General features: G+C 36.6%; 1 protein-coding gene across 7 annotated transcripts in view; it reads left to right on the top strand.

Moving 5' to 3' along the window:
• Positions 1 to 12,600, top strand: part of ATP6V1H (ATPase H+ transporting V1 subunit H) — a 74,514-nt gene that overhangs the window by 23,936 nt on the left and 37,978 nt on the right. For all 7 annotated transcript variants that reach the window (XR_002828354.1, XR_002828356.1, XR_002828355.1 and 4 more), the window contains 2 exons: positions 5,396 to 5,493; positions 10,088 to 10,280. Coding sequence is in view for 4 of the 7 variants with exons in the window: in XM_023750969.1 (XP_023606737.1) it covers positions 5,396 to 5,493; positions 10,088 to 10,280 (291 nt within the window). In the remaining 3 variants the exon portion in view is untranslated. The remainder of the gene's footprint in view (positions 1 to 5,395; positions 5,494 to 10,087; positions 10,281 to 12,600) is intronic.

Genomic DNA, 12,600 nt, shown 5'->3' with positions numbered 1-12,600 from the left:
GATGAGCATTGAAACATTTTGTACCGTTAGTTTCCTTTGGTACAAAGTCACTGAAGTTTTATGTTATCTTGTGCCTGCCAATTTTGTAATTCCCTTAATTCTTGAATCCCTTGTAATTCTGTAGAAATATGGTTCTCAGACCATATTCACCAGGAAGGTGAATTCTGTCAGTTGCTATTTTCCCTATGAAGTGGTTATTCCACTGTAATATAGGAGAGTTTGCATTTCCAGCAACACTGGAAAGTTTACCCAAATGATATTTTCTTAAATGTACTGAGAAATAGAAATAGTTTTTTTCTACCATTGGAGTTTGCTGAAAAGGGTGCATGTGGTGGCCAGTTCTCAAACCCGGGATGTCTGGCCCAACCCGAGAGCTCCTCCTCAAGCATGAAGAGAGTGGATTCCTGTTGCCCATGCAAGATCAGCTCACTATTTTAATTTCAGCAAATTACATCACCTTTTAAGCCTTGGGTTCCTCATCTAAAAAAAAAGGGGGGGTATCATAATATTTCCCTTTTGTTTATTAAAAATTTTAGTTTTTAATTTGTTTGAAAGTATGCTGAAAAATATCATATACATGTTAATTGTTTTTATAAAAAGAAATTCTTTTTTTTCTTGTTTAGACAGTGTTTTGGTTAGTTATTGAGGGTTATAAGATTCAATTTGATTATTAAAAAAACAGAAAAATTTTACATCAAAGAAAAACTATGGTTGAATGACATTTAAGCAAGTAGTATTCGGGAAACAAGACAAATAGTTATCTAATACATTTTTATGTGTGTGTATATATTTTTGTAAAGTCAGTCCAAATACAGGTAGTTTTTCCCCCCCACCAGATAAGTGAATTACTTTAGTAATTTAAATGGACACTATTATCTGGCTGAATGAACTCTTTTACCACAAATATATTCTAGTAAAACAGGATGGCATAAGGTGTAGCCAAAATTGATTACATTAGAATTTATGTAAATTCTTAAATTTAGATGACTTAAATTAAAAAAAACTAAACAATTATATAAGATTTATAATTACAAAACAGATTTATTTGGGGCTTCAAAAAGAAAGAAGATAATAGTACTATGTTGTATATATTGCTGCAGTATTGATTATTATCAGTATAAATTTTTTTGTCAAACTTATAATTATCAAACTGTATCTATTAGAGCCCCATTCCTTTGGTATTAGTGTAAGATTTGAACTTTGCTTTATTTCTTTTTGTTCATTCATTCAAGAGATATTTATTGAGTGCTTGCTATGTACAGTGACTTTGTGTTTGGAAGGTGCAATATTTCATCACCACAAATACTAACTCATCAGTTTGGTGGTTCTTTTAAAAAAATATTTTTTTTACTGATTTCAGAGAGGAAAGGAGAGGGGGAGAGAGAGAGAAACATCAATGATGAGAGAGAACCATTGATTGGCTGCCTCCTGCACGATCCTCACTAGGGATGAAGCCTGCAGCCCTGGGCATATGCCCAACTGGGACCGAACATTGGCCTCCGGGTTTATAGGTCATTGCTCAACCACTAAGCCACATAGGCTGGGCAGTTTGGTGGTTCTTGATATTGTCCTGTAAGTTAGACTATTTTTCTACTTCTCAGTTCTTGTTTGGTTTGTCTGTGTTTGAAGTCCTATGAGATTTCAGGATTTCCTATTAATATTTATAGCTCTTTCATAGAGTACTTTTCAAATTAATGTCTGCGAATAGCATAGGAAATTCCAGCAAAAAGAAAATTAATACAGCAAGAAAAGATTAAGTTAGAGTCTATATTGAACAATATGGAGGACAGTAGTACATTTATATGTAATTACCATGGAAATCAGATTAAGAGAAATGATAATATGGAATTTGGGGGTTTCTATGTTTTGTCTTTTTAAAAAAGCATTATCTTGCTAGGCAGAAAACAAAAATGACTTCACTTGGAGAAAATATACAGGGTCGGGAAAAGTAGGTTTACAGTTGTTCATATGGAAAATAATACAGTCTCTCTATATAAAAGCCTAAGTGACCATTTGACCGGTATCTATGACACACAATGACCACCAGGGGGCAGACGCACAATGCACAGGCATGGAAACATGGAACAGACTGATGAATCTCAGAGGGATGGGGGGACGGGGGAGGGTGGTAAGAGATTAACCAAAGATCTTATATGCATACTAGAGGCCTGGTGCACAGATCTGTGCACTGGTGGGGTCCCTTGGCCTGGCCTGCAGGGATTGGTCTGAAACCGGCTCTCCAACATCCCCCGAGGGCTCCCAGATTGTGAGAGGGTGCAGGCCAGGCCGAGGGACCCCACTGGTGTACGAATCTGTGCACCAGGCCTCTAGTAATTAATAATGCAAGAATAAAATAAACTTTGTGTTTTGTGTACTCACAACTGTAAATCTACTTTTGCCCCTCCCGTATTTTAAAATGTTAGGTTCTCCTTTTTTTCCTTCTAAAGCCAAATGGCAAAATAGAAAAAAATAAGATCAAGTACAATAAATATTTAATTATTCACTTAGCAAACAAGCATTTTTTAAAGTGCTGTTATTTACCAGGGGCTGTGCTAACGTGCTGAGATTAAAAAAGACTCCTCTTTTGCTCTCTGGTGTAATGGGGATCACACACACACACACACACACACACACACACACACACTCACACACCAAGGGCAAGAATAGAGATTTATATGTGACATCATGAAAGGAACTAATTCCACCTGGAGAAATCAGAATACAATAATAGATGCAGCAGCAAACAATTGTTGAATATCATATGATATTAACTCATACATTAACGAAGGAAAATATCCCTACACCCCAGGAGATTTGTCCCTGTTATCCCCATTTTATAGGTAAGAAGCTCATACATACCTTGTAAGTGGGTGAGTGTGATAGGCTGGTTCCAAGCCTATGTTCTTCAACATTGTGACACTGCAACTTTCTTTCATGGTGGAGTTAAAACATTTGATTTAGGATTTGCAGCAGCAGGTGAGTCAATTCAAGTGGAGAGGAGAATGGGGAAAGAGCTTTCCAGTAAGTAGTTGTAGATAGAAATCTGGTTCTCAGGTTTAGGTCAATGGTGATCCTAACATTTACCATGTTAAGTAGGGTGATAAGATATAAGACAGGTAAAAATTAGGTGGTAATTCTTTCAAGAAACCTTCATGTATTGGCAAGAAAAAGATGCAGAGATTGGTACAAGATTTAAGGAGAGTATAAAAATGGGTAAGAATTGAGTATATTTCGAAGTGAGGAAAGGAAACCAATCAAACAGAGAGAGTGAAGATTCAGGAGAGGGGTCTGAATGATGGATCATTCATTATGTGGGAGGAGTGGGATACAGACCTTGCTGGGGCAGTGGGTCTTGGACAGGAAGATGTCTACCTTCTCCGAGGTGAGAGAGAAGTAACAATGGGTATAATGAAGTTCAGTTTGGAGAATGAGATGTTGATAGCTGAGTGAATCTCTTACTAATGGTCCCTATTTCTTCTTTTACTGCTGAGAGTGAGGGCAGAGACTAGGACAGGAGGATAGTGGTGAATAAGTGGCAGTGGCTCTGGGGAATGGCAGAACAGACTAGAATTGCTTGATGGCTTTGCATGATTATACAATTTTCTGCAGCAGTATCATGTTACCGTTGTGTAGTATTAGAGATGGTGACTGGTTGGATTGATTGAAGGCTGATTACTTTCTTTAAAAATATTGAATAGTGTATACATGAGATTACTGGGACAATATAAGTGAAAGACAAAGAAGTGATACAATTTACTTAGTTTAATTGAAGGCAATAATTCAGTCATTTACCAGTGTTGTCATCACTATATCCTTTGAAAGTAATTTCTAGAATGGTATTTGGATTACTTCATAATGTATAATAGGAGAGAGCATAGTTTTAGAACCAGTGTCTTTTATATGTTCATTTATAATATGAATCCTGAAGCTATACATAACAACAAAGAGTCCGTATTTGAAATGTGTCATGTATTTCAAAAAGTATGGTAAATGGACACAGAAAAGAAAGACATACAATGAACCAAGAAGTTTTTGTGTTGAGAGGAATTGTTGCTAAATGGAAGAGGAGAGAATACCTTAAGTTGCCTTTTAATTGAGGATATGTAGAAACCTTGCTAAGTCTGTTTCTATAAATAAGAAGGGTGGAATTCTTCTTTCACAGAGGATTACTACCTGCTTACTTAATTGGAAGATAAACATTTTTTTCCCATTAGGGAATATTGTTTTAGAACTGAAGATGCACTATTATTTTGGTCATTGATTTCTGCTAATGTCTTGGGTTTTCAGACAAATTATGTTACTGGGTATATTGTACTTTTGGGCAACTATGTTCACTACTTGCTAGGTAAAAATTTAAGATAACCTTTTCTGATAACTTTTGCTTAATCTGCCAAATATACTTTTATCATTATGTTTTTGTATTTGAGTGCCTGGAATTTCTTTGAAGTGTTGTGTTTTAACAAACGTTTAAGTTAAAACACTGTGAACTAGTGTATTAGTGAATTTATAGAACATCCACGAGTCTCTCCTTCCTTTTCTGTCTTCTCTAAGACATTGCTTTTGAACTAACAGCTTTTAAAAATTATAGAGTCTTTTTCAAGTGTTTAATTAGACTTTTTATATGCTGTATAGTTTTTTGTAAGGTTCTTGTTTATTGAGTTTCTATGAAATGTCTAGCTGTATGCTAAATGAATTACTTTATTAGTTCTAACAATACTTTCTCAGGTGCTTGGAGTAGGCATCCTCTTTAAGGATGAAGAAACCGAGTATTGAAAAGGTTCAGTAGCCCTAGCTGGTTTGGCTCAGTGGATAGAGCGTCGGCCTGTGGACCAAAGGATCCCAGGTTTAATTCCAGTCAAGGGCACATACCTCGGTTGCAGGCTCCTCCTTAGGAGGCAACCTATTGATGTGTTTCTCTCTGTCTTTTCCCCTCTCTCTTCCACTCTCAAAATCAATGGAAAAATATCCTTGGGTGAGAATTAAAAAAGTATACACTTTCATCTTTTTAATTTTATTGTTTTTTGGTCTTTCTCTAATTATGGAGAGTAGTATTCTCCATATAGTGCCTCTATTCTTGGGAAATGAAACATTGCAAAGTAATTATCAAACCGTATCAAAGATATAATTACTATATTCCTCCATTTCTCTAACTATGTATGTTAAGTAGTTTTGACCTGTGTAAATTTAATTTGGCAGAGAAGATCAACTTTATTTCTAAAAGGCAGAGAGAAATGCAAAAATGTGGATTGACTTTTGAAACAATATTAGGGAGTTTTGAATGTTCTAATGGTAAGAAACTCTGGTAAAAAAAAAAAATCCAGACTTTTTGTATGTGCGTGGTCTCATGACTTTCAGTGCTTTCCAGTCTTAAAACCTTGTACTTCTCCTTGCGTAGAGCTCTCAGTATGTGCAGTGTGTTGCCGGGTGTCTGCAGCTGATGCTTCGGGTCAATGAGTACCGCTTTGCCTGGGTAGAAGCAGATGGGGTAAACTGGTGAGTGCTCTTTTACTTTTAATGTAGAATAACATTTAAAAGCATCTATCCTTGACATTTGCAAAGAAATTAATAGTATTAATCATCCAAAAGAAGTATTTTACTTTTTCTTATCTCTGTTTAACAGTGAATTATGCTAACCTTCAGAGAAATCAATAACTAATAACTACCAGATGGAATGTCTCGCCTTTCCCTTGCTTGCTTGGTCTGTGCTATTATAAGAGGTTAAGGACTCCTAAAAACCTTATCTTGATAGAACAAATTCCAGGTATGCAGAATAGAAAAGCAATCATAAAGGTATCTTGTGGTAAATGCAGGCAAAAATCACTAATAAAAGGTCTTATGCAGAAAAGAGTGAATATAAGCCATTCTTTGTAATGCTATACAGTTAGTCCATTTTTTGTGGGGTCCTCATTTGCAGGTCCAGAAACTTTGAGGAACTTTCTCAGGTTTAACAAATGTATTTTTACAAAGAACCCCTCAACCGCCCCCTCCCCCCCCCAAACAAATGAAATCCTTTTACTACCAGAACGCCAATTTATTTATTCATAGTGAGACAACTCACTGTTCTTAAACCAAATACTCTTTTAAGTTAGTGAAGACATTGTTTCTGTCACACGTTGGAAAAACCTATATAGGAAGCTAGTTTATCAACAGAAGGTTGCTTAGTGAACAAGGCTTCAGAGTAAGAAAAGTTGACTGAACAATCCTGGTGCTGTGTCAGCCTATAGTAAACAGATTGTTAGTGAAAACATTTTAGGTACAGTGAGCCACCCTTATCATTTAGGAGAAGTTTTGTGTCATGTAGGGAACTGTTTACCCTCAAGTTCCCAGAAGCCAGCCAAGGGCCAGCTAGTTTTGTAGGCAGACCTTTTTAAGGATAGCAGTCACAGGACGATGATGTTAATAAAGGTAGACAAAAATGATGATGTTTTCAGTCTGTTTATCTTTTTAAAAAAATGATGCAATATTTTGCCAATACATTAGAAAGGATAATTTTTATCTCACTATTGATATTATTTTTCAAGGCGATTTCATTCTTCAGTTTTCTTATAATTTTAGCTGTTAATTGTTTTTAGCAGTAGTTTGGAATAATAAATGAATATTTATCAAATATTGTCTAGGATGATGAAATAGAGTAAATCTTCAAATTATAGACAACATAAAAGCACTAATCTCCCATACTGTATCTTAGGTTTCAAAGACCTGCGTGGTAATAGCAAAATAAATTGAATTTAATTCTATTAAACAAAAAGTAGATATTATTTTTTTCCCCCTTTGGAAGACTGGTAAGAGAGAATAAAAGGCACAAAACGGCAGTCCCCCCTCCCACCCCCTCCCCCACAATTTAAGCATTTTTTATTGTTGGTCATTTATGTTAAGACTTTATTTATATTAAAATTTTTTAATGTTGACATTATTGCAGGTGTCTTGCCTTTTGCCCCCCTTTGCCCACCTTCACCCACTCCAAGGTATCCTTCTGTTGTTGCATTGGTAAATGGGATTGATTTTTGAATTTCTCTTTCTGAGAGTTCATTATTAGTGTATAAAAATGCCATTGATTTTGAGATATTGATTTCGTATCCTGCAGCTTTGCTGAATTCATTGATTATATCCAGTAGTTTTTTGGTAGAGTCTTTAGGGTTTTCTGTGTACAATATTATGTCATCTGGAAATAATGACAGTTTTACTTCCTCCTTTCCAATTTGGGTCGGCTTCTTTTAGCTTAGAGCTAGGGGTAGATTTGTGGTTGGGCCGAGGCTCCCTGAGGTCAGTCTCCACCTGTCAGCTCCTCTGCTTCCCCCTTAAGGTTGCCTGGTCTTCCTCCTGAGCCTTCCGAAGAGAGTCTATAGGATGGATCCAGGCTAGTCTAGCTCAGGCTAGTTGGTGCCCTGCTTAGAGATTACGCAGTCAGGCACTCCATGAGGGTGAACTACTCTGTGCTTCAAAGCCAAACTCCTCATTTTCTGCCAGAGACTCCAACTCGAATCCCCCCTAAGGGGGCTGGCTGCAGGTTTGGGTTGAGTACAGCCTGCAGTCTCCTCTGCAGGAGCAGGTTCAGCCAACTTTGCGTGTGTTCCACACTCTACAGTGTGGGCCCAAATCCCAAACCTGCACCACTCCCCCTTGCTGCTACCAGGGGTGGGCAAACTTTTTGACTCGAGGGCCACAATGGGTTCTTAAGGAGGGCCGGAACAAAAGCATGGATGGAGTGTTTGTGTGAACTAATATAAATTCAAAGTAAACATCATTACATAAAAGGGTACAGTCTTTTTTTTGTTTTGTTTTATTCATTTCAAACGAGCTGGATCCGGCCTGCGGGCCGTAGTTTGCCCATGGCTGTCTAACCCAGCAGTCAGAGTCCTGAGCCAACTGCTCAGGCTAGGCTGCTAACAATAGGAGCGCTCATTCACTGGGAAGGTGCGGTACCATCTTCCCAGGAAGACAGAGTTGCCCTCGTTCCCTCTGTCTGATGCCACGTATTTGTTAAATTACTATGTTTAGGTTTCTTTGGGCCTTTGTGTCCTTTGCATCTCCTTAGTATGCCCTTCATGCTCCACTGTATTCAGTCAGGGCTCTTGCTCCTAAAGGAACCCCTTCCTTATTTTGGTGAACAAGAGCTTTATGTTGCTTCATTAGGGTATTTCTTGTGGTTAATGTTTGGATATAGAAGACTTCTCTTTTCAACAGAATTATATATGTTGTAGACAATTTTAAACTCTCTTCAACTTGTTTGCAGTGCTCATCTTTGTTGACCATGCCTCCTTTAAAACCTTTCTGTCTTGCTTTCAGCAACAGTGTATTGTTGGCCCTGAGCTCTCCTTAACCCCTCTGTTCATTTAAACTTTTTTATTTTAATAGAGGTAATTCAATATGAAGAAGTGTTAACTAGGTATACATTTGTTAAATAGGTTTCTGAAAACAAGCACATAAAAGGACTCTCAAGAGTCAGAAAGGTAGCAAGTGCAGATACGCCTAAAGCTGGGGAACAAAGGTAAGAGGTTGTAATAACTAAATTTACATGTTTCAAGGAGGGGCAAATGAAGCTCCCATTTGACCATAGAGGGGGATGTACTACTCATCTGAGGCTTGTTCCCCTGAGCTCAAAGCAGAGGACTCATAGGTCGGGATCCAGACAGTTGTTGCTGATGTCTCTGAGGGTGCGCAGTGAGGCTTGTTCTGCCCGAGCTGTTGCTAAATGAATCCAGCTGCTGCCATGGGAAAGAACAGTTGCTACCAGGGTGAAGAAATGCTGCTGAGTAATATTCACAAGAATAGGAAGCCAACAGGAGACACTCCCTTCTTCCTCCATCCTGTAGTCAGGCTCTAGCACCTTCTACTGGCAGAACCAGCTGGTAAAGAAGAAATGTGGCTTAAAGTCTCAGCCACAGTATCACAAAGTGTAGAAGGCTTACCTTAATAACTGGAAGAATCAGAGAGAAAAGGAAACCAGATATTAGGGTGTTAATAGAATAAAATTGCATGATTTTACAGCTGTTGAAATACTGATATTAATATTAAATAAATGCAAGTGTTAAATAACCAAAATAGAAAAGACTCAAGGGAGGAATCATGCATGAGAAAATGAAAGGCAATTCAGCAATTTATAACTGCTTACAAATCACAGAAATGGAGAAATGGTGCAAATATAAACCTTCCAGTAAGTTAGTAGTAATAGATTATAAAATTAGATTTACAATTTATTTATATTAATAGACTTTTATTTTTTAGAGCAGTTTTAGATTGACAGAAAAATTGAAAGTGCAGAGAGTTCCCATATATACCTGTCCTTCCATAGTTTTCCCTATTTTAACATCTTGTGTTAGCTTGCTACCTTTGTTTTAATTGGTGAACCAATAATGACCTATTCTTATTAACCATGGTCAGTAGTTTACATTAGAACTCATTCTTTGTGTTGTACATTCTGGTCATTCTTTATTGGCCTAATTTGATGGTTTCTGTTCCTCCTTGTGAGAACGAGGCATTCCCCATGGAAATTACCTTAGTGGTCTTTCTTGGTGTAACCTCTTTCATTTCCATTTAGCTTTCCAAACTTTCATGTCAGTAAAATAGGAAGTTGAACTAGAAGCTTCTGAAGTTCTAACCCCCCAATTCAGTGACTGGCTGTGTCAAATTTAGACTCATAGTGGGTTTTTTGCCAAGCTAATTCCTTCTTTTCTTTCCGAGTTTCCTAAATATTTTTAAAGCTATACATGACCCTCTTGGTCATCCAGACTCAAATCTTGATATAACATCTGACTTCACCAAGATGTACATCCATTGTGTCACCAATCCTATTGATTTTAGCCTTTTTAATGTCTGTCAAATTCTTTTTACCCTTCCTGCTGTTGTATTACAAGTTGGTGTTTCCTTTCTCATTGCTTCCCTGCAGTCCTGTAACTTTTGGAGAGACTTAACTGAAGCTGTGCTGCAAATGATCCTCTCCGAGTAGGAATCAAGCTTGCTTGTTATTGCTCGCAGAAAAGATACTGAGGACATAATTTTGTTCCATTAGTACAAAAAGAATAGTCAATTATTTCTTCTTTCTTGTTACACTGTCATATTAAATGTTTTAATGTGTGTTCCTTTTCAGCATAATGGGAGTTTTGAGCAACAAATGTGGCTTTCAACTCCAGTATCAAATGATTTTTTCAATATGGCTCCTGGCGTTCAGTCCTCAAATGTGTGAGCACCTGCGGCGCTATAATATCATTCCTGTTCTATCTGATATCCTGCAAGAATCTGTCAAAGAGAAAGTGACAAGAATCATCCTTGCAGCATTCCGTGTAAGTGTTTTGTGGCATTTTTTTATGGTGTGTGTGTGTGAGTGTGTGTGTGTGTGGCATTTTCACTGTGGAGTATGTTCCAGGGCTTTTAGCAGGTTGGAAAAACTTACTTGTTCTTCATGTAGTTATGAAACTATGGTATCTTGGTGGACATAGAATAACCCCCCCCCCCCCCACTAATTTGTATTTATGCCATGGGGGAATGGGACAGGTGGGAGGAAACCATTTAAATGGATGAAATGTATGAGTTATATAATGCTTGTAAGAAAATGTAATAGCATTGAATTTAGATAGAGGAAGTCCCTTTTTAAAAATGTATAACACATAGATACAGGCAACAGTATAGTGATTGCCTAACCAGAGAGAAAGGGGTGTGGGAGGTGGAAAAGGGTAAAGGGGGAATAAAGGGGAACAGAAAGAGACTTTACTTTGGGCATGGATGCATGATGCAGTGTGCAGATGTTTTGTTGAGTTGTACACTCAATATCACCACAATAAACTCAATAAAAAAAGGAAGTCTTTGTTGTTGCTGCAGTTTTTTCTAAGAGACTATGATTGAGGCTTTTCTCTTATGGAACCCTTATTGTGGTATGGAATTGTATTTCAGATTTTGGATCTACTGACTAGCAGTATTTCTGAGGCAACTATAAAATATGCGGTAGACATGCAAATCCAAGCTATTGCTTCAGAATCTGTTTTTAACTAATATCACTAATATCTTCCTAATTTTTCTAAGCATGTAGAAATAAATATATAAGTAGGTGTGTAATTTTGTTTTGTATTTAAAAATAAAAATGTCATCTTATAATAAATACTATTCTATAACTTTACTCTTAACAATATCTAATGAGTATGTTTTCATTTTTATATGTGTAGATCTTCAGTTTTCTTTTTAATGGCTATATTCTGTGTTGATGTAAAGCAGTTTATTTAACCAGTGTTCTGTTGATGGGCATGTAGGGTTTTTCTACATATGTTTGCCTGCTTTGATGAGAATTTCTGTTGGATATAGTTCTAGAGATGGAATTGCTGAGCCAAAGAGTATACTTTTCTACAGTTTTGATAGATAATATTAAATCACCTTTCAAAAATGTGCAAATTTACATTTTTTTCAACTCTGTATTGGGAATGCATGTTTTTCCATTCTTTTCCTTGCATTTCATATAATCTTTCAGTTGTTACAAAAATTAGGTGAAAAAATGATATTATTGTTTTAAATTTGTATTCTGTTAATAATGAGTGAAGCTGAACATCTTTTAATGTTTTTATCAGGCATTTATATTCCTCCTATAAATTGCTAATTCATAGCATTTGTCACATTTTAATTTTTAAAATATGATGTGTAATAACTTTTCTAGATGTTTGTAGTTAATAATAATAGTAATAACTAATGTTTATTGAGAGTTTATTCTGTGTCAGGCACTGTTTTAATTGCTTTAAATGTGTTACGCATTCAGTCTCCCCAAGAGCTCCATGCAATGGACATGAGGCCACAAGAGGTCACATAATTAGCCAAACTAGCCAGAAAGCAGCAGAGCTGGAATTCAGACTCAGGCAGTCTGACTCATGCTCTTAGCCACTATGCTAACCTGTCTTTGATATTGAGAATAATAAATGTTATAATTTATTGAGTGATTTTTGTGCAATGCCTAATTTAATCTTTATGACAATCCAATACATGCTATTACTATTTTTTATTTTATGGATGAAGAAACCAAGACTTGGAGATTAACTCCTCAGTTACTAAGTGATAGAATTAGAATTTCAGTGAGATATGTCTGGCTCCAAAGCCATCTTCTTAACCACTCTGGCATCTTCTTTTTTCTTTTCTTGGGGCATTTTCTCAGGAACCTCAAGAAAGGAGAAAAAACCATGAAAAGGAGAATTATGAGTCATGTGACAAGGAATTCCGTTTTCTTTGCTGAAAATACCAGCTGTGAAAGCATCGAACTCCATGTTTTTCCTAGTTGCCTGACAAGGGTTGAATGAGTGACTAAAGGCATTGAGGAGTGAAGTTTAGTGTAAATTTCATTGAAAGAGTGGAAAGTGAAATGAAAGTGTGAATGTCTAGATATGATAAATGCCAGTCATCTGTTGACCAAGTGTTGTTCTATGTATTATATTTGTTTTTGACTATCCTTATTTATAAAATGTAATATTTTTCATATAAAAAATTGTTCTGTGGCTTTTGAGAGGTTTATTCTTAAGAAATAGGTAAATGTGGTACCTCTCTACTCTTCTGCTGCAGTGTATTGGCTCTGCCATTAGTTTCTTTACAAACTGTCTACATGAGGTAAATTTCAGTCTCGACCAGATAAAG

This window comes from Myotis lucifugus, unplaced genomic scaffold, assembly GCF_000147115.1.
Source record: "Myotis lucifugus unplaced genomic scaffold, Myoluc2.0 scaffold_17, whole genome shotgun sequence".
NCBI classification, from domain to species: Eukaryota; Metazoa; Chordata; class Mammalia; order Chiroptera; family Vespertilionidae; genus Myotis; species Myotis lucifugus.
This window is presented reverse-complemented; position numbering and strand designations above follow the sequence as displayed.